The following is a 23,372-nucleotide window of genomic DNA, read 5'->3' on the forward strand; positions in this document are numbered from 1 at the left end:
ATGTAAGCTAAATAATATTATGATACACTAGCTAGCCGCAACTAATGTAAGCTGAATAATATGATCATTCACTATAAGGTCTGATATTAATTCATAAAATCTGGTTTTCCCCCTAAACGTAACGGAAATCATATTTATCACACTTCCGGCTAGCTCTCCCTTGAGGAGCCTTGTCTACCAAATAGGTAAGTTCAAGCAACTTCAAGAGAGAGTTTCCTCCACATTAAGTCTTAAACATCTACTGGACAGCAGGCAATTCAAAACCAAAGTAAGCTGCTGAATACAACTAGAATAAACAAGGAATCGGGCTAAGCTATTGTCTTCATCATAACATGATTTTGGCCCCCATTTACTAATTTCGTACCACATTTTCACACTCTTTCCTTGAATTTTATAATTCCTATGCAACAGAGTTCATTCATTGCCTATTCACAACATTACAAGGTTCTACAGAGTTCAATCCCACACCATGTTATAGACATGCTTCAACTATCAACCTGGAACGTAATCGTTAGGGTTTCAACAACTTCAGAGATACAACAATTACCATAAGTCTCATCTCCGACATTCATACAGAAAATCGAATAAAATTCGAAATCAAGAATTAATCCCAAAACTGAAAGTTGAAAATTCGGAAAAAGAACTTACATTGGAGAACAGCCCACGAGAAGAGGATCATTTCTACGTCTTAGGTCGAGGTCCAATTACTGCGATATTGGCCGGAAGTTGGATGGAAAACCCTGGGTCACCGTTTCTTAAATTGGAAATTGCGGAAAACCGCCTACGAATTTATAGAAACGAACTTGGGGATTGGATACAGGACGGCAAGAGCATTCAGGATGTGTAGTTTGACAGCCTTTGGTGACCTGTGGACGACAGAGCTGTTGCGTTGGCAGTCGTCGGCTTGGGCCGCTGTTGCAGCGTGTGAAAGAGAAGAGGGAGCGAGGAGAGAAAATGGGTTTCTCCCACTTTTTGGATCTTAATTCTTTTCCACATTTTTTTATATAGAATAAACGATATTATTTATCACTAAAAGTGCGTTTGGTATGTAAGATGGGACGGAACACGTTTTGATGATAATAATAGCTAGAAGTAATAATGTAATATAGTTCAAATTCGTTTTTGATAATAATCAAATATAAAAGGGAATTGTTATTAGCATTCCAAAAATCTCATTCTACACTCCTCACAAGTGTATTTTTCTTTCTAATTATAGAAAGTTTAGAGTGCCAAATGAGATTTTTGAATTGCTAATAACAATTTCCTAAATTCTCTCACTTATAAATTACAAGTAAAGAAAAATACTATTAAATTTTTTCCACTTTTAATGCATATCTAAATAAAAAGAGACAAAATGAAAAGGAAAAGAAATAAAATAATTTGAAATAGAAATAAAAATTAAGGGTAAATCTCATATTACTAACCTCATGTTTCGTGGTTTTCAACATTTAGTACATCAAGTTTTTTTTCGTCCCAGAGTCATACCTAAAGTGTAAATTTTGGGACAGTCTCAGACATTCGTTAGTCAAACTGTTAAGTCTCCCGTTAACTGATGACATGGCGTCCATGTGGACAATGACTGGGTTCCATGTGTCATTAAGGGGTCCACGTGGATTTTTTTTTTAGAGAAAGAGTTTTAAAAAAAAATTTCCTGCCCAAAATTTTTAACCCATAATCGTGTACCTTACATTTTTCCCGCCAAATTTTTTTGGAAAAAAAATAAAATTAAATAGGGAAAAAACACCAACTTTCTACTCCAAATCTGCAAATTCAATTCCAAAAAAAATTTGAATTCTAAATCTGCAAATTCATCATTTAAACTACCAACTACCAACAAAGTTCAATTGTCAACAACTTTCAATTCATAACAAAGTTCAATATACACCCTCCAATTCACACGAAAGTATCAAAAGACCACAACTTTAACAACTAATGGGTTAAGGTGTTCTTCCAAAAACCAAAATAAGAGTACCAAAAACACCAAAGATATGTCCAAAACACTAAAATCTATCAGAAAGTTGTTTCCAAAAAACCTAAGGGCATATTCAACTATAACAAAATGAACCCTTAAACAACCTAAAGCATTAAAGCAGCATCATGGAACATTCCTCCTCCTTTTCTAACCTCTTGTGGTAGACTTTGAAGTGGTTTGAGAGGCTTGAGTTGGATGAGATAAAGGTTGTGGAGCTTTCTGAGTGCATATTGGTTGTGATGACTGAGAGGGTTGTGATACCTTAGATGTTGAGGCCTAAGTAATGAACCCAAATAGCATTAGCACTGACAGATACTACACTTCACAAATAACAAATTCACTTAAGAAATGAAAAATCAACAAAAAAATATCAAAATTATACCTCATTTTTCTTGCTTTTTCTTCCTTTTCTAGCAGTTGAAGGAGGATGAGTGGTTGGGCATCTAGCCTTGTTGTGTCCCGAGTCCTTGCAAACACTACACTTCACACTTTTTTTGCCCTCTCTTGCTTAACTTGATTCATTTTCATCATCCTCCCTATATCTCCTCTTTTTTGGTTTCCCAGGTTGCCTTTTAAAAGTTGGAGGAAGAATGCATTTGTTTTCAGATGGCTCCTAAAATTTCATGCCTTGGATGGGTTGAATCAAGTTTTCGTAAGCTTCAAAGTACTTCTCCTTCTTGTACCAAGAGGAAACAAATTCCTCAGGTTGTCTCCTTGCATAATAGATGGCCGAGCAACCATGTATGCAAGGAAAGTCTGTCAAATCCCATCTTCTACATAAGCAAGTGCAGCCATTCAAATCCACCACAAATATATTGCCTCTGCCTTCATCCACTTCAAAATTTTCTCCTCCAGACCATGTAGCTATAGTGTGTGAGCTTTTCAGTTTGAACTCTTCCAACATCTTCTGGATTTTTTGGCAGATAGCTCCTTTATCCTTCCACATTGCATCTTTTCTTAACCATATCCTCTTCATCAATAAAACTCTTATAGTTTCCAACATGGTAATAATAGGCTTATCCCTATACCTTAGGATAAAAGAATTAAAGCTCTCACAGAGGTTGTTTAAGAGAATGTCACACTGAGTGTGTGTCTCAAAGTGTGATCTACTCCAATACAAGGCTGGTCTCTTTACCAACCATTTATAAGCTTCGACATTCAGCCTATTCACCTCAGCCATACTCTCTCTAAAATCAGTGATGGTTATTGCGTTGGCAGCATTCCACAAGGCATCCTGTAATCCTTTCCCTTTAAACCCATCTGCCTTGTAGTTGGTGTATAAGTGCCTAACACAGAACCGATGATTACAATTAGGAAGCAATTTCTCAAAAGCTGGTATTAAACCTTTTTGTTTGTTAGAAATGAAAGTCTAAGCACGCTGATTCACAATTCCCAAGTCAGCAGCTAGCAGCTCCAGAAACCAAACTCAACTGTCCTTGTTCTCGAGCTCTACTATGGCATATGCAATAACCCAAGTTTGGTTATTTGCATCTATTCCCACTGTAGACAGTAACTGGCCCTTGAACACTCCCTTCAAGTGACAACCATCCAACCCTACAAGCTGCCTACGTCCATTCTTAAATCCATTTTTGCAAGCCCCTAAACAAATATAAATCCTCTGAAATATCACATGAGCATCATCATAGGGCAACACCTTCATCTGAACTGTACTACCCAGGTTTGTCCTCCTAAGCTTATCACAGTACTCCCACAACTTTGTGTATTGATCCATGTTACTCCCCTTAAGGATTTTCAAACACTGTGCTATCACTCTGTATGCTGTCTTAAGGTGGATCTCAACCATTCTTTCCTCCTTCATTGTCTCTTATAAATGTAATGATGGGCATGCTTGGGTTGAGTCTGAACTTGTCTACATACCTCTTCACAAGCCATGCCACTTTGCAGTTAGGATTTTCCCTCCAAATCCTCGGACATTCCTATTTCCCAACATAGGTTTTCACTTGCATTGAATATTCATTGTACATCCTGGAAGCATACAATCTCCATATATAGTTTTTCTCACACCTTGCACTAATATTCCATTTCTCATTCTTTTTTAGCTTAATAGAAAGTGCACCATGCTTAATGGAGTGAGACCATACTGCCTCTCTCAACTGTGCAGCATCTTTGAACTTCAATCCCTTTTCAAACTTTGGATCATCCTTGTCAGCTTCTTCATTAAACTCAGGGTAGATGACCTTCTCATCACATTCTGAACCTGAATCGTCAACACTGTGCAGGCTATCTAAGTCTTGTCTCTCATCATCAAGGGGAACGTCTTCTACATACCTTGCATCAATAACGTCTTCTGGATGTTGGTTCCCAACCCCTTTCACCCCTTTCAGCATCTCCAATGACATTTTCTACAGCCGTATCATCTACTGCACGACGATCATCATCTTCCAAACTGTAGTCACTGTCCACAAACTCACTATTTGTAATGTTATCCTCTGCATTTACTACCACAAACAATGCATATTTGTTAAAAACCTAAACTTTGCAAAAATAATTGAATACTAAAATTAAAATTGTAAAAATAAATGTTTCAAAATTTTACCTTTATTAGCTTCTACTTCGGCCCCTTCATTAACTTATTCAGCTTCGTGACCTTATTTAGTTTCATCACCTTTATCATCTTCATCGCTTTCATTATCAGCATTGAGATGACCATCTTCAGCCTCATCTCCACTTCCTTGTCCTCCCTCAGTTGCTTCAGCCTCATATTCATCATCACCATTGTATGCTATGTCATTCAAAAGACATAGCCGTTTTTCTAAGTGATCCGCACCCCCTTTTGCTCTACCCTTCTTCAGTTTTGATCCACTTCCCTTTGTAATCGAAATCGCCACCCTCGATTCCTCAATATCTTCTATAATGACACCTTTTTAATATGCCACTCTCATCTAGATTCATCAAAAGCTTATGTTTCAAGGCAGCTTGCTTCGGACTTAGATGTTCTAGGTACATTTCTATTTACCTAGCCCCTGGAACATACTTGCACATTTCACCCACATCTTGGTCCTGTTCAATAAGCCTTAATCCCTCCCTATAAGACATCACAAGAATCCTATAGTGATACAACATAAACCCATCATATCCTAACTCCTTAACCATTTCATCAATCTCGAAAAAAGACATGAAGTCTTTGTCTACGTAATCAAACTAAGCCTCAAACCCTCCCGTATATGCATTTTCAGACCACTTCCCACCGTGGTTAATTTTAAGGCTAAATAATTCGGGCATGCCTGCAAAGTCAAGGAGAAAGGTGAAAACAACATAAAATATCGTAAAATTTTAAGGTTTTAAAACCCAAAAAGTTAACCCAAAACACTAGTAGGACCATGAGGAAAAATGGTGAATACAAAACCATGGGGATCATGAATACAGGGTTTTTTAAAGGTTGCAATTGGGACCACGATTGAAGACAAAACCACATGCAAATTGAAAACAATTAACAATGCAGGAAACCCACTACAAAACACAATTCCAGAAACCATAGAAAAAAAAAATAGGATTGGAACTAATAGATCCCTAATCCCTAATCCCTAAAATTCGAAATTGAAAAATCGGAAAACCTAAACCCATATTATCTACACTTCAAAAAAGGTAGGTTACTTACAATAAACTAGTGTTTCACCCACTTCAATCCTCCTTTTTTTCCCACCCCATCGCCAGCGATGGCTTCACGACAACCTTGCCCAGAAACAGTGCCCCTTCTTTGATGTGCAAAGGTGTGCGCAATGTACGACGGCGTGTGAGGTGGAGTGACGGCGAGGTCGAGTGATGGGGATTTGGTAGGGTTTCGGACGGAGATTGGGGGTCGCGATTTCTGGGGGAGTGAAAAGTGGTTTTCACTTTTCACTTTTTCACTTTTACCTAATCCCCTCTAAAAAATAAATAAAAAATCCACATGGACCCTTAATGACACGTGGTGCCCAGTCATTGTCCACATGGGCACCACGTCATCAGTTAACGGGAGACTTAACAGTTTAACTAACGGATGTATGAGACTGTCCCAAAATTTACACTTTAGGTATAACTCTGGAACGAAAAAAACTTGATGTACTAAATGTTGAAAACCACGAAACATGAGGGTAGTAAACTGAGATTTACCCAAAAATTAAAGGTAAACTGACAACATAAGGTAATCAGCCATGGTAATACAAAATTATTATAAAACTTTGTAGGGCTGTGGAATCTTCATTTTAGTTCTGAATTTCGTTCTGCTTGCGCTCACACGTTCATATTGATGAGCACTACGAGAAAATATTACGATGATATGTCATACGTGAGTTTTCGCTGAGAATTTTTTTGATGGATTTTGCAATATGGCAGCCATGATTTGCAGAGCCCACCATCGTAAGGCAGGAGAATTGGAGATAATATTATGCTTTTGAAGGAGTTTCTTAAAAATTACCATAGAAATAATGGTCCTCCTAGATGTGCCTTGCAGGTGGACATTCTGATAGCTTATGATACCTTGTTGGAAAATGGGGTTACTAGGATTAGGCTGGTTCATAGTTCGATTCCATTTAATTGTAATTGGAAGAAAAAAAAATTACTAAAAACACTTTCAAACGAATTCGCACAAAATTTATATGTTACGACTAATAGTAAGCTTACTATTGTTCAAAATCGATTACCAATTCTAATTGTGACGTTTGTACCGTGAAACAACGTGATGCCACAAAGAAGATGGCTCAAGCCATGTATTGTCCTTTGAGAAGTTGGGGTTGGGAAGCATTGCATCTAATTTTCTTTCACTTTATCCTTTTCTTGTTAAAGAGAATACCAAATGGTTCGTGAGCAAAGCATCCAAATCTTTTTCACTTTTTTCTTGATAAAGAGAGACACAAAATGGGTTCGAAAGCAATACACCACATTCTCTTTCCCTTTGTCTTTTTCTTGTTAAAGGAGGATAAAAATACCTTACTTTAGAATCACCTCCTCTTGAGGTATTGCTTGTTAGATATATTTTATTGCTTCTCTATTTATATTGTTAGAAAACTCTTATTAACCCTTCCCCATTGAAGTTATCTGCTCATATATTTGCATTGTTGAGGTAACATAATCTGTCATCCTTGTGCATGATACCATTCAACATTCATATTTTCTAGCAAATTTGTGAAGTACCAATACCAGTACTAGACACATGAGTTGTTGCTAAATAAAGCATAGATTTCAGAATTTCACTTTTGTTCTGCCGGACAGTTACATTGATTTGATTTACAATACAGGTACATATGTACATCTTGGAAACTTTATTTCTTTTCAATATTTATCGTTTTAGGTGTTTCTTTTTACCACTGTGTGACTAAGAAACTAAAGTGTTGGATTTACATTATATTTTCTAGCAAATTCGTGAAGCACCAGGTCTAGTACCAGACATATTGTTGTTGAACAAGGCATAGATTTCAGAATTTCATTTTTGTCTCTACCGAACAGTTGCATTGGGTTGATTTACAATACAGGTACGTATGTACTTCTTAGAAACTCAATTTCTTTTCAATATTTATTGTTTTAGGTGTTTGTACTATATGTTATTGTGTTTTGATGTTCAACCACGTCAGCTAATCCACCCTTACAATCAAATTTTTATTTTTCTCATCGCAATACAAAAAGTTTGAAATCGCTTCCGCTATATGGTGGTGAAATGTAAACTATTCGAAATTTGCATACTGTAAAATAATAAAGAGTAAATAAATATACACATGCACTGAAACCATCAACTGAAAATATGACTTTACCCCTTAAAATTCAATTTTCTTTTATTAAGACTCATCATATTATATTTTCCTAACAAAAACTCAATGACTTTACATGTATATTTTTTTTTGCTTCTCCTGTTTGTATTGTTAGAAAGCTCTGATTAACTCTTCGCCATAGAAGTTATCTGCTCATATATATTTGCATTGATGTGCATGATCTGCCCTCCTTATGCATGCTAACATTCGGCATTCAAATTTTCTAGCAAATTTGTGAAGCACCACTACTAGTACCTGACATATGACTTGTTGCTGAACAAGGCATAGATTTCAAAATTTCAATTTTAATTTGCCGGACAATTGATTGCGTTGATTTACGATACAGGTACGTACGTACTTTTCTAAAACTCTATTTCTTTCCATTATTTGTTGTTTTAGACGTTTGTTTTTACCCTGCCTGACCAAGAAACAAAAGTGTTAATTTAACATTCTAGTACCCGCCAAATATTGTATTTCGGCTGAGCTCCAACACTATGACTAGGCGCCAACTCAACAATTTTATTGATTAGCTTTTGACTTCACACAGTTTTGTATTTTTAGATGTCTAAAATAGCCCTAGTAACTTATGTCAAATTAAAAACAAATTTTAAAATCATGATTTCATTGCATATTAATAATAATAGGATATGATGCTAGGGTTTTCATTTGTTTTATTTTTTTCCCTTTTAAATTCCTTAGTTGCTTTTCAAATTTGCATAAATTAGGATTTTTTTTGGTTTAGTTTTTCCGTTTTCAAAATATGTGAGCATTAGTTACCAACAAAATATAAGAATGTTATTTTTTTTCCAAAATTATTTAATTATATTCTATATAAATATAGGTAAATTATTTCTCTACACATATATAATAACAATAAAATGTGGTTAATGTATGTAATAATACATGCAAAATAATTTACCTTCAACATAAAGGATGTGATTTGGTTCAAGATTTATTTTACCTATATTTCACATATAGGTATAGGTAAATTATGAAAGATTCTTTTTTTTTCTTTTTTTCTTTTTTTGTCTTTTGGCTTAACATATATAGATAAGTAAATCATTTTTTGTCATTTGGTTTGATATAAAGGATGTCATATGTCATTTGGTTCAAAAAAATATAAGTAAATTATTTTATGAAGATTATCATTATATAATAATAATAAAAAGGAGAATATATATATATTGTTTCAATTATGTAAATAGTTTGTAATATGAGGTTATTTCTTTGTCTACATGTCAATGGATTTAGATTCCGTTTACAAGAGTTAATACCAAACATACAATTTCAGTTGTCCTTGGACAGAAGCCACTAAATGAGTAAAGGACAACGGGACGAAACAACCTTCTACCTGGCGTATGTACCTTGCCACTTTCAATAAAAACAGGTGTGTTTCAATTTGATATTTAAATATATGTGGATTTTGGGCTGCTTATTATGTGATTTTGCCGAACTCCCCCTCCCATTAATGTAAAAATATCGATGTACTAAAAAATATATATGTGGATTTTTGTTTAAAAAGTAAAATTACAAAGGTCTATTTCTAAAGAACCCTATGTATCAACAACAATTTCAACTAATTCAAGTCCAGCAACACAATAAACTCAAATAAAAATTCAATTATTTTAAACACAGTGATGATCTTATATTCAAAGATAATTTTGATCTAGGTGCTTGATTTTTGAATTTGATAGACCCAACATCCCTAGCTTTTAGACTTTTTATTAAGGAAAAATTAGTATCTGGTCCCTAGTTCTTACTGTTCATTGACTAAGACCTTATTAGTTCTCAAATTTTGATTCAAGTCCCTAGCATTAATGTGATAATGAATTTACATGTTTATTTGTTAATTTTTTAATATAAAAATTAGTAATTAATTTAGGGTTTAATACTCACACCTCTATTAAACTTCTAATTAATTTTCAATTCAAACATTTCCAAAATAATAAAAAATTAAATTAAATTAAGTTTGTACCTATTAGTTTATATATATATATATATATATAAAGATTCTCAATTTTTTAATCTTAAATGTACCCATTCATATAATTTTTCAATTTTTTTAATCTTCAATGTACCCATTCTCAAATATATCAATTTCTTATATGTAAAATGTACTTTTTTTTTAATATAAAATCCATTCAAATTTTTTAATCCATGTTTAAACTTATATGGGTACATTTTTTTCGTTGATTTGAGAATGTATCCATGTTTTGGTACAATAACTTTTTTTGTTAATTTTGGTTAATGTACCCATACATATATGTACACACACACACAATATAATAGAGAGTATAATTTATATTTTATTATTTTTAATCCCATAAATTATGGGTTTTATTTAAAATCTCATTAATATAAACAATTACAAATTTTAATTTTTAATTTTTAATTTTAAAAATATAGTAACTTACATTATTACATTAATGTCAGGGACCTCAATCAAAAACTAAAAACTAACAAGATTTCAATCAAAGAATATTGATAGCTAGGGATCGCATCCAAAGTGTCCCATTTATTAAACTACTTTCTACAATTTTGGTGCCACGATTTTTAAAACGTCCTCTTTCTAAAATTCAAAATAACATGAACTGTCATTAATCCACCAATTTATTCCAGAAACAATATCCAAAGCTCCTAAATCTAGCCTTCTTTAAACCAAAATTATTATTATTACTCCAACATAAAAATACATAATTATTAAGTTATCAATCAATGATATGTACCAAAAATTAAAATTATACATACCAAAAACTAAAATGAAACGTACCATTAACTAAAATAAAACATACCAAATACTAAAACTAAACATACCAATCAATGGTATGTGCACAACTGAACATACCAAAAAACAAAATTAAGTATGAAAACCAATAATAAACGTACCAATAATGTATACAAAAGAATTCTCTTAATAAAATGTATATATAACAATTTAAAAAATATAAACATCCACCATTTTCGTTATCTTGAACATAAAATTATATTTTAATTTTAGGAGAAAAAATATTTTGTACGAAAAAATTATTAAAAAGAGAATTGGATAAATATATTGAATGAAAAATCAAGATTATCTCCAAAAAAAATCGCTTAACTAATTAAAGGACAAATTAAGAAACCAATATACAGTGAGGTATATGGTAATGGCATGAGGATGAATGAAAAAACAACAACAACAACAACAACAAAGCCTTTTCCCACTAAGTGGGGTCGGCTATATGAATCCTAAAACGCCATTGCGCTCGGTTTTGTGTCATGTCCTCCGTTAGATCCAAGTACTCTAAGTCTTTTCTTAGAGTCTCTTCCAAAGTTGTCCTAGGTCTTCCTCTACCCCTTCGGCCCTGAACCTCTGTCCCGTAGTCACATCTTTGAACCGGAGCGTCAGTCGGCCTTCTTTGCACATGTTCAAAATCACCGGAGCCGATTTTCTCTCATATTTCCTACAATTTCGGCTACTCCTACTTTACCTCGGATATCCTCATTCCCAATCTTATCCTTTCTCGTGTGCCCACACATCCCACGAAGCATCCTCATCTCCGCTACACCCATTTTGTGTACGTGTTGATGCTTCACCACCCAACATTCTGTGCCATACAACATCGCTAGCCTTATTGCCGTCCTATAAAATTTTCCCTTGAGCTTCAGTGGCCTACGACGGTCACACAACACGCCGGATGCACTCTTTCCATCCAGCTCGTATTCTATGGTTGAGATCTCCATCTAATTCTCCGTTCTCTTGCAAGATAGATCCTAGGTAGCGAAAACGATCGCTTTTTGTGATCTTCGCTAGATTGCTCCGGTCATTAGTGTGGGTAAGTATATAAATGGATAGAGATAGGAAAGCAAACACAAGATGTACGTGGTTCACCCAGATTGGCTACGTCCACGGAATAGAAGAGTTCTCATTAATTGTGAAGGGTTTACACAAGTACATAGGTTCAAGCTCTCATTTAGTGAGTACAAGTGAATGATTTAGTACAAATGACATTAGGAAATATTGTGGGAGAATGATCTCGTAATCACGAAACTTCTAAGTATCGGAGTGTGGTGTCGTCTTGACTTGCCTTATCTGTCTCATAGGTAGATGTGGCATCTTCTCTGGAAGTACTCTTCCTCCATCCAGGAGTGGTATCTTTAACTGGTGGAGATGCACAAGGTAATGTATCAATTTCACTTGAAGCTTACTTGTAGTTTCAGGCTTGGTCAAGCGCGATACAAACCATGTAGTAGGAGTCCCCCAAGTCGCCGAGCTAGGGGGTCTGCTGAAAGAGGTGACAGACAAGGTAAGCAATCAGAGCTCCGACTGATTGTTCACCTTCTCCCCATCTTGCAGCAGCATGAAGGATAAAGAGAAGAAAAATGAGAAGAGATGATATGAGATACTTTTGCTTTTGAAGAAGTAACTTTCCACAGGCTTATTCTTGAACTGAGCTGGAGGGTTTTCTGGTTTCCTCCAGAGTATAAGGCCGACTGAAGAATTTGAGGGTCAAAACAAGTCCATCAAATCTAGAGTACGTTCCACCCTGCTGATATGGGATACTTTTGCTTTTGACAGAGTAATAAATGTATCGGCACGTGTGCTGTTACGCTTGTCTCCACATGCTTCCTTGTATCCTTCGCACTTGCCCTATCTGTTCCTCAAGCAGATGCGGAATCTTCCCTGGAAACATAAGATGTTGAAGATGAGTACTCGAGAGCAATGCCAGGTAAGTAATCAGGTAAGGGGTTCCAGGCAGTCAGTTCCTGGCTGGAAGCTTGATTCCAAGTGCTGACTGATTGCTCTCTTTCTCCTTGTCTTGCAGGTAAAAACAAGGCCAAAAGAAAAGACAGGGAAAAAGCATGATATGGGATACTCTTGCTTTTAACCCTGATGATATGAGATATTCTTGCTCTAGTATAGCTTGTTTGCAGAGGTATTATCAGGGGGAAAGAAAGCTGAATATTTCGAAAGGCTTCGTTGGGAGTGTCCTCTCAGATATGATGAAGGGTTGAGCATTTTTGCAGGTCTGCCTGTCCGTTGGGGATGGAGGTCGACATATATAGGAGTCTCCCTAACAACAAGTAGTAATGTTATTCCTTTACCCTGCTTGGTCATAGCACGGTAGTGGGAGCTGCCAGTTTCACATGTTTTAACTCTGTCAGAGCACTTTGAAAAAGTGGTCTGTGGTATCTGGCTCTCGAGATTCGGAGAACGATGCCTCTTCGATTTTTGAGAAAGCAATCATGCTGGGGGTATGACTCTCGAGATTCGGAGAGCAGTGTCTCTTCGATTTTTGAGGAAGTAATCATGTTGGGAGTCTGGCTCTCGAGATTCGGAGGGCGGTGCCTCTTCGATTTTGGAGCAAGCAATCTTGTTGGGAGTGTTGTCTCGAATGTGAGTAAAGGTTGGGCATGTTTGCTAGTCTACCTTGCCACGAAGCACAAAGGTTGACACACAGGGACTTTCCAATTATCCAGCAATGGTACTGTTCCTTTACCCTCTCTTCGATTTTGAGAAAGTAGTCATGTTGGGAGTCTGGCTCTCGAGATTCGAAGGACGGTGCCTCTTCGATTTTGGAGCAAGCAATCTTATTGGGAGTGTTTTCTCGAATGTGAGTAAAGGTTGGGCATGTTTGCTAGTCTACCTTGCCACGAAGCACAGAGGTTGACACACAGGGACTTTCCAATTATCCAGCAGTGGTACTGTTCCTTTACAGTTGTGGGTAATAATATGGTAGCTAGACCTTCAAAATTTATGTGTCTAAACTTTTGTTAGTGCTGTTTCTTTGCTATTCTTTTACCTTTCTTGGTCAGAGCGATGTAGTGGGAGCTGCAAGCTTCACGTGCTCAACTTTGGCAGAGAACTTTGGCAAAGTTATTTGTGGTACCCATGAGCTATTGTTGCGTGTGGGAAGTGGGTGATTGAACAGTAAGATTCATGTGCTTTCTACTTCACCAGAAGTCTTCGACAGAATGCCCATAATTTCTGCAAAGCTGAGTGTGCGTGTGACAGTTGCTGACAAGGCTAGAAAAGTAGGTGCCTCTTCGATTTCTGAGATCGGCCCTCGTGGTCTCTGAGCAGCCCAGCTTTTGAGAAAGCGAGCGCCTCTTCGATTGATTCGGAGAACGATACCTCATCGATTTTTGAGAAAGCAATCATGCTGGGGGTCTGGCTCTCGAGATTCGGGGAGCAGTGTCTCTTCGATTTTTGAGAAAGTAATCATGTTGGGAGTCTGGCTCTCGAGATTCGGAGGGCGGTGCCTCTTCGATTTTGGAGCAAGCAATCTTGTTGGGAGTGTTTTCTCGAATGTGAGTAAAGGTTGGGCATGTTTGCTAGTCTACCTTGCCACGAAGCACAGAGGTTGACACACAGGGACTTTCCAATTATCCAGCAATGGTACTGTTCCTTTACCCTCTCTTCGATTTTTAAGAAAGTAGTCATGTTGGGAGTCTGGCTCTCGAGATTCGAAGGACGGTGCCTCTTCGATTTTGGAGCAAGCAATCTTATTGGGAGTGTTTTCTCGAATGTGAGTAAAGGTTGGGCATGTTTGCTAGTCTACCTTGCCACGAAGCACAGAGGTTGACACACAGGGACTTTCCAATTATCCAGCAGTGGTACTGTTCCTTTACCCTTGTGGGTAATAATATGGTAGCTAGACCTTCAAAATTTATGGGTCTAAACTTTGTTAGTGTTGTTTCTTTGCTATTCTTTTACCCTTCTTGGTCAGAGCGATGTAGTGGGAGCTGCAAGCTTCACGTGCTCAACTTTGGCAGAGAACTTTGGCAAAGTTATCTGTGGTACCCATGAGCTATTGTTGCGTGTGGGAAGTGGGTGATTGAACAGTAAGATTCATGTGTTTTCTACTTCCCCAGAAGTCTTTGACAGAATGCCCATAATTTTCGCAAAACTGAGTGTGCGTGTGACAGGTGCTGACAAGGCTGGAAAAGGCTGGAAAAGTAGGTGCCTCTTCGATTTCTGAGATCGGCCCTCGTGGTCTCTGGGGAGCCCAGCTTTTGAGAAAGCGAGCGCCTCTTCGATTTTTGAGATCGGCCTTCGTGGTCTTTGAGCAGCCCAACTTTTGAGAAAGCAAACGCCTCTTCGATTTCTGAGATCAACCCTCGTGATCTCTAAGCAGCCCAGCTTTTGAGAAAGCAAACGCCTCTTCGATTTCTGAGCAGGCGCCTCTTCGATTTCTGAAGCTTCGTCGAGTGCAGATTTTTATAGGGGTTGGCATTAAGTTCCAAAGCACACTTGAATCTCCACCAGTAGAAGCTTCATTCTTGCACTTCTAAGATCTTGATTTGTCCGACCTCTTCTCTCTTCAACACCTTTGAAAATGTCTGGCCCCTCCGACCGTCGTTTTGACTTGAACCTTGTTGAAGAGGCAGCCCCGCCTTCTCCAGACAACATATGGCGCCCATCCTTCGTCTCCCCTGGTCCTCTTACCGTTGGGGATTCCGTGATGAAGAATGATATGACCGCTGCGGTGGTGGCCAGGAACCTTCTCACTCCCAAAGATAACAGACTACTTTCCAAACGGTCTGATGAGTTAGCTGTTAAGGATTCGCTGGCTCTCAGTGTTCAGTGTGCAGGTTCTGTGTCTAATATGGCCCAACGCCTATTTGCTCGAACCCGCCAAGTTGAATCATTGGCGGCTGAAGTGATGAGTCTCAAACAGGAGATTAGAGGGCTCAAGCATGAGAATAAACAGTTGCACCGGCTCGCACATGACTATGCTACAAACATGAAGAGGAAGCTTAACCAGATGAAGGAAACTGATGGTCAAGTTTTACTTGATCATCAGAGATTTGTGGGTTTGTTCCAAAGGCATTTATTGCCTTCGTCTTCTGGGGCTGTACCGCGTAATGAAGCTCCAAATGATCAACCTCTGATGCCTCCTCCTTCTAGGGTTCTGTCCAGTACTGAGGCTCCAAATGATCCCCCTCCGGTGCCTTCTCTTTCTGGGGCTCTACCGACTGCTGAGACTTCTCCTAAGCAACCTTTGTGAAGGCTCCCTCTTGTGTGCTTATTTTGACTCATGTATATGTACATATTTGTAGCTTATCGGGGATATCAATAAATAAGCTTTCCTTCATTTCAACGTATTGTGTTAAATACACCAAAGCCTTCTTCGCTAAGTTCTTTGAATTTTCTTTTGTTAAAGCTTGTATGTTGAAGCTTTCTGAGTGGAGCATGTAGGTTGGGGTAGTGTTCCCTTAATTTCCCGAGTGAGGAAAACTTCTCGGTTGGAGACTTGGAAAATCCAAGTCACTGAGTGGGATCGGCTATATGAATCTTAGAACGCCATTGTGCTCGATCCTGTGTCATGTCCTTCGTTAGATCCAAGTACTCTAAGTCTTTTCTTAGAGTCTCTTCCAAAGTTTTCCTAGGTCTTCCTCTACCCCTTCGGCCCTGAACCTCTGTCCCATAGTCGCATCTTCTAATCGGAACGTCAGTAGGCCTTCTTTGCACATGTCCAAACCACCGTAACCGATTTTCTCTCATCTTTGTGACTCATTTCGAACTAATACTAACTAATTGTTAGTCAAGTGAGAAATTTTCTAATTAGAGAAAAAGGTCCTAAATTTGAATCGTAACTCCAACTTTGATAAAATAAAAATAAAAATAAAAATAAAATACCACTTAGATTTAAACAGGACAAAAATATCTAATATTGTGTTGGGGTAGTGCTTCTTTGGTTTTAGGTAGTAGAGCACTGAGCACGAGACTTAAAAAAGCTACCAACAAATAGGAGCATTCAAGCCATGGTCTTTGATTTCAGAAGGAAATGGAAATTATAATTGCAATTGCCTCAAAAATTGGAGAGTCATTGGTCGCACCAATAGGAACAGAGTCTGCCTATTTGATTAATTACCATTCCAACCTAGAAAATCTTAAGCGTGAGATAAAAAAGCTCTGTGACAAGAAAAATGAAGTGCAGGGATGGGTAAATGCTGCCAAAAGGAACGGTAAATTTATCCACCCTGATATTCAGAGTTGGCTAAAGAATGTGGACGAAATGATCCAAAAAGTGTCGCATTTTGAGGTTGAGATTGACAGGAAAAGGCGATGTATGTATCGATGGAGCTTGAGTCGGAAAGCCTATAAGATTACACAACATGTTCTCCAGCTCCAAAACGAAGGAACATTTGAAAATGTGGCCTATGCTGCACCTTCACGAGAGATATGGTCAACATTCAAAGACGGATTTAAACATTTCAAGTCCAGAATGGAAAACATGAATGAGGTGATAGAGGGTTTGAAGAGGGAAGAAGTAAGAATGATCGGGATTTGTGGAATGGGGGGTGTGGGTAAAACCACAATGGCGAAAGAAATCATCAAAAGATTAGCAGAACGGAACATGTTTGATAAAACTGTAATGGCAACTGTGTCTCAAAGCCCAAGTATTAAGACGATCCAGTTGGACATTGCAGCACAAATAGATTTGAAATTTGATGAGGATTCTGAGTCCGGAAGAGCACTAAAGCTGCATGACAGACTCATGGAAATAAGGAGGATACTGATTGTGTTAGATGATGTATGGACAGAGCTTAATTTTGAGGCTATAGGACTTCCTTATGGACATACTCATAAAGGGTGCAAAATTTTGTTGACATCACGGAATTTGGAAGTCTGCAATGCGATGGAAAGTCAACAAATTATTGCAGTCCCAACTTTAACAACAGAAGAATCACGGGAGCTCTTTAGAGAAATCGTAGGTGAATCCTTCGATGATCCAGATTTCCATTCCATTGCAGAAGAGGTCGTGAATGAATGTGGAGGTTTACCTATTGCAATTGTAACTGTTGGAAAAGCCCTAGAAAAGAAAAAGAAGCACGAATGGGTTAATGCCCTTAATCAGCTGCGAAAGTCTATCCCAGATAACATCCCTGGACTAAACGGCAAAGTTTATTCAAGCATAAAATGGAGTTATGATAGATTGGAGAGTGATGAAGCCAAGTCATGTCTTTTACTTTGTTGTTTATTTCCAGAAGATTATAGCATTCCAATTGAGGATTTGGTTCGATATGGGTGGGATCGAGGATATTTTAGCAGCAGCGATACTTTGGAAGAAGCAAGAAATAAAGTGCATTCTTTGGTTGACCAACTACAAAGAAGGTTTTTGTTACTAGATAATGACTGGAGTGGGACTACAAAAATGCATGACATAGTTCGCGATGTTGTCATATCAATTGCTTCAAGAGATCCACATGGATTTCTGATAAGAAGTAATGCTGAAAATAAAGGGTGGCCAAATCTAGCTACATATGACCATTACACTACAATCTCACTTGTTGGCGATTTGGAGATTCAAGATGGTTTGAAATGCCCAAAACTTGAGTTTCTACAGACGATGAAAGGACGTTTTTCAGAAGGTAGCATGGACAACATTTGTAAGGCGATGAAAGAACTGAAGGTTTTAGCTTTGGTGCAAATGGAAATGGAAGACCTAGGCTCATCAAGCTCACTAGGATTACTGAAGAACCTGCGGACCTTGACCCTAAATGGGTCTAAATTTGATGGCATGTCTACTGATGTTATTGGGAGTTTGGAGAATTTAGAAATCCTCAGCTTTCGGGATTGTGATTCCATGCGTGAGTTGCCGAGGGAAATTGGACGACTTAAACAGTTAAGGTTGTTAGATACGACAAATTGCAGGAATCTTGAGGTGATTCCACATGGTATCTTCTCCAGCTTATGTAGACTTGAAGAGTTATATATGCTTGATAGCTTTAATAAATGGGAAATTGAAACAGGAAGAGAAGAGAAGGGGATGGCAAGCATTTCTAAGGTGATGTCTCTGTCTCATCATTTGAAGGTTCTATCCATAAATATACCCCCCAATTTCATCCACTTGTTGCCAAAAGACTTAGTCTTGAAAAGCCCAAGATTCGCTATACGGCTTACACCAGCAAGGTATTGTTTCCCCACAACTTATGCATTCGAAAATTGTTTGGCAATTGATGAAAGTGATGCGAGGGAACTGATGGAGAGTCAAGCAGTTAGACTTTTGTTGAAAAAATCTAAAAGATTGATTTTGAACTATGTTAAGAATTTCTCTGTCCTCACTGATTTAGACCAAGAGGGATTTCAAGATTTGAAAGTTTTGGCTCTTTTGAATTGTCCAAATACCGAGTATCTTGCAAATGGAACAAGTGCGACCCAACAGGCACTCTTTCCTCGCATACAGTCAGTTAGTAAGCTTTCGGATGGCTTTTTGACCAACCTAAGATGCCTTTATTTGACAAATTGTGATGTCTTAAAATATGCCTTTTCACTATCAGTAGCGAGAAACTTGGTACAACTCCAGGAATTAAACGTTAATGGATGTGATCAAATGGAAGAAATTGTGTCGAAGCAGGGGAGGGAACATGAGGAGGAAGCCGATATGATATCTTTCCATAAATTAACCAATTTGACTCTCGAGGGTCTAGGGAGTTTGGTTGGTTTCTTCCAAGCCAACAAGCTATACTCCAACCAAGAGGTATGTCCCACTCTCCAATCTCTATGATATGAGGAGGCAGCCAATATGTGGAAATTTGAAATTGTTTAACTGATAATGATTTTTCTTTTTCAGGAAACAACGGCAAGGGTTGAGCATCAATCTGCAGGCATATTTGAAAAAGCAATATTTCCATCAAAGTGCATTTCATGGTTTCCATGTTTAGAAGAGGTAGAATTGGAAGATATGAAGTTTGAAGGCGTGCTATTTGATCTGAAAATCCATGGCCAGACAACTCCAATATTTCCCCAGTTAAGTAAGTTGGAGATAATCCAGGGTTCGTTTACACACTTGTGGAAAAACATTTCGTCTGGATTTCAGGGCTTTCGAAATTTGAGATATTTGGCAATGAGAGGATGTTGTGGTCTAAAATATGTGTTCTCGCATTTAATTGCCCGAGAACTTTTGAATCTTCAAGAGGTAAAGATATCTAGATGTCCGGACATGGAAACTATAGTTAGAATCACAGAGGAAAATGAAGAAGAGGCGACAAAATACATGATTTTGTTTCCGAAACTGAACACATTTGAACTAAAATACCTGCCTCGTCTCACAAGTCTTTGTCCAGAGGGATTTACATTTCTATGGTCATCCGCAAAAAATATGCACGTGAAAAAATGTGAAAATTTGAAGACATTGGGTGCTGTAATTCCACAAAGAAAGAAGTTGGAGAATAAGTCTGAGAAGGATTCAACAAGTCATGATTTCAGCACTTCCCCAACAAGTTCATCAAATTGGTGCCCCGCTGGATGTGGATGCGCACCATATTCAAGACCAAACGCCCACCGCTCCATTGAAATATTGCCACGTCCAGTTAATTTGGAGGTAAGCTTTTAAATTAGGTTCAATTAACCTTTATAAGTACAACTTTTAATTAGTATTGTACTCATCTTGTTGATCGTGTTTAATTTTCTAGGTTACACCAACTAATCTTGAGGACTCAAATGATGATGATGATAATCTCGAAAATCTTACTGTAAGTGACTGTAATTCAATGGAAGTGATTTTCCAACTAAAGGGACCGAAGCATGAAGAAAGTAATCACTCCATTGAAGCATTCAATAAATTGAGGTCCTTCCAGTTACATAAGTTGCCAAGTTTAACGCGTGTTTGGGAGGTGGGTAGTTCACAACCAATGTTCACAGGAAGCAGTTTTGGAAACTTGAAATCGTTGCAGGTCGATTGTTGCAACCAGTTGAAATACTTGTTTCTGTCCTCCATAGTCAAACTTCTCGTGAGTATAGAGGACATAGAAGTTAAGAAGTGTGAGCAGATGGAAGAAATCGTTGCCGCAGAAGAAGAAACTGATGGAACAATTACATTACCTAAAGTGAAGTCCATCAAGCTTCAAAGTCTGCCAAAACTCAAGTATTTTTGTGGTGAAGCTTATACTTTGAAGTTGCCGTCTTTGGAGTTATTGAAGGTTATTAATGTGCAAGACATAAGGCCATTTGATTCTAAGCTTGTTGACACGCATAATCCCCGATTGCAAGTAAAACCCACATTTCGACAGGAATGGACAAGGTATGCTTTAGATTAATGGACAAGGAATCAACAGTTCATATTTATTTTGAGAAAAGTGTTCTCAAAATTTAGTCAAATACCATATATATGTGCATATGTTCACACTAAAGTGTATTCAAGTAATTTTATTTTTTAAAACTCAATTCTATCCCAAGAAAACATCTGTCTTTTATTTCTAAAACTGGAAGGATAATGATGATGAATTGTACAGTGAGGATGAAAATGAAGATGAGAATTCTATGGCGAGGATGAAGATGACGAAATCGACGGCGAGGATGAAGATGACGAAATCGACAGGGAGGACGAACACAAATGACTGATCAAGCACAAAGGTTAGCATGTTTCCATCTCCAACTTCTTCTAGGTTTATTAAAAACTGATGAAATTATCTATGAAGTACACAAAAAAATTTTCTACCATGTTTTATAGAATATGTACATACATGGATAGTACTTAAAAAATTAAACAATAAGGATCGTCGAACCACATTCTGCTACTAATTCATTTTTTCAAGGTACCCAATGCAAGTCGATCTATAATATGCACTCTAAAAGTACTAACCTTGAGAAGCCATTCATATGAACAAGATTGAACCATGATCAGCTACGAACAAGCAAAGATCTTCCTCTTTCTCTACACACCTTATGCACTTCTATATGGGGTAGTGTTTTATGCTAGAATAATATGTATAAAAGTGGGACCTAAGCCTCATATTTATAGGTGAGAGTATTAGGTTTCTTGCCCATAAAGAAAACCCTAATACAGATCTTTAGCACCTCTAAAATCCATGACCTAATAGGATAGATATTCCCAAAAATTATTGCTATACTTCACCATAAGTAATCCGGAATAATCAAATATTACTTCCTTTCTTTTATCCTTAATCAATTAGGACTCCTAAATAGATGTAAGCCCAATAAAAGTCTTACACCCAATAGCAGTCAAGATGGAAGAAGCTTTTCGGATTAGCAACTGCCTCAAGAAACCTTTATCAGATTCCACGATAATATTGGAATAACCTTTTTCTGTTAGCAAGTTTCACCTGATCTACAACAAGCATAACTGTTTTGAGAAACACATATACAATAAACATAACCGTAGTGCTAAGTGACTCGAAAATTAATTTGGTCCTTAAACCGCTATATTCTGAAACACATGTACAATAAGCATTACCATTTGAACTTATTCCAACTTCAGTGATTTCTAATATTCTCCAATGCATGCAGGACAAGAGTTTACAGAACGTTGTGGCTTCAGCAATTCGTTTACCATATCATATGTACAAGCCAATAAAAGGTCATTTGTTGCACCAGAATTTCATTCCAAAAATACTATTTATGTTGCTTATTTGATGTATTATAAATTTCGATTGTGATTATTACTGTTTGTTTCTAAATTAGTGTTTGCTTATTTGTTATGGTAATTTGGAAAAGTTGTCTCTAGCTACCAATATTTGCATTTCAATTTATAATGCTAAAAGTTCTGTAATACCATAGACGTGTAAGATGAATGACATGCTGGAGGAATGACACGTGTAATATTGATCATGTGTAACCTAAATAATATTATGATACACTATAATAATATGATCATTCACCATAAGGTCTGATATTAATTCATAAAATCTGGTTTTCCCCTAAACGTAGGAAATCATATTTATCTAGGCATGCTTAATATTTCATAAAAGAAAAAACATTTCTTAAATAAATGTCCACTCACACCTCCGGCTAGCTCTCCCTTGAGGAGCCTTGTCTACCAAATAGGTAAGTTCAAGCAACTTCAAGAGAGAATTTCCTCCACATTAAGTCTTAACCATCCACTGGACAGCAGGCAATTCAAAACCAAAGTAAGCTGCTGAATACAGCTACAATAAACAAGGAATCAGGCTAAGCTATTGTCTTCATCATAAAATGATTTTGGCCCCCATTTTCTAATTTCGTACCACATTTTCACATTCTTTCCATGAATTTTATAATTCCTATGCAACAGAGTTCATTCATTGCCTATTCACAACATTACAAGGTTCTACAGAGTTCAATCCCACCGTGTTATAGACATGCTTCAACTATCAACCGGGAACGTAATCGTTAGGGGTTTCAACAACTTCAGAGATACAACAATTACGATAAGTCTCATCTCGGACATTCATACAGAAAATTGAATAAAATTTGAAATCAAGAATCAATCCCAAAAGTGAAAGTTGAAAATTCGGGAAAAGAACTTACATTGGCGAACAGCCCACGAGAAGAGGATCATTTCTACCTCTTGGGTCGAGCTCCAATTCTGGCGATATTGGCCGGAAGTTGGCCGGAAAACCCTGGGTCACCGTTTCTTAAATTTGAGGTTGAGGAAAGTCGCCTACGAATCTATAGAAACTAACTTGGGGATTGGATGAAGGACGGCAAGAGCATTCTGGATGTGTAGTTTGAGAGCCTTTGGTGAGCCGTGGACGACAGAGCTGTTGCGTCGGCACTCGGCAGTCGTCGGCTTGCTGTTTAATGGGGCTCCTGTTGCAGCGCAAAAGAGGATACGGGAGGAGGAGAGAAGATGGGTTTCTCCCACTTTTTAGATCTTAATTTTTTTCCCTTTTTTTAATTTTTTTCCCTTTTTATATATCGTTTACACACTTGTGGAAAAACATTCCGTCTG

At 37.4% G+C, this 23,372-nt stretch overlaps 1 protein-coding gene and 2 long non-coding RNA genes across 3 annotated transcripts; 1 reads left to right on the forward strand and 2 right to left on the reverse strand.

Moving 5' to 3' along the window:
- Positions 1–348: 348 nt before the first annotated feature.
- On the reverse strand, positions 349–1,047 carry LOC114819479 (uncharacterized). Its single transcript, XR_003766650.2, has 2 exons — positions 649–1,047; positions 349–497 (listed from the first exon to the last, which is right to left on the reverse strand). It is a non-coding gene; the product is annotated as an uncharacterized lncRNA (long non-coding RNA).
- A 15,332-nt stretch (positions 1,048–16,379) lies between these two features.
- LOC103422807 (probable disease resistance protein At4g27220) lies at positions 16,380–22,101 on the forward strand. Its single transcript, XM_070807678.1, has 5 exons — positions 16,380–19,181; positions 19,275–20,024; positions 20,116–20,723; positions 20,935–21,055; positions 21,950–22,101. Exons 1-4 carry the CDS (start codon positions 16,485–16,487, stop codon positions 21,041–21,043), a joined length of 4,164 nt encoding a protein of 1,387 aa, XP_070663779.1. The 5' UTR covers positions 16,380–16,484; the 3' UTR covers positions 21,044–21,055; positions 21,950–22,101.
- A 208-nt stretch (positions 22,102–22,309) lies between these two features.
- LOC114819473 (uncharacterized) lies at positions 22,310–23,345 on the reverse strand. The gene is made up of 2 exons (XR_003766644.2): positions 22,949–23,345; positions 22,310–22,542 (listed from the first exon to the last, which is right to left on the reverse strand). It is a non-coding gene; the product is annotated as an uncharacterized lncRNA (long non-coding RNA).
- Between the last annotated feature and the right edge of the window lie 27 nt (positions 23,346–23,372).

This window comes from Malus domestica, chromosome 11 (genome assembly GCF_042453785.1).
Source record: "Malus domestica chromosome 11, GDT2T_hap1".
In the NCBI taxonomy this organism is placed as follows: Eukaryota; Viridiplantae; Streptophyta; class Magnoliopsida; order Rosales; family Rosaceae; genus Malus; species Malus domestica.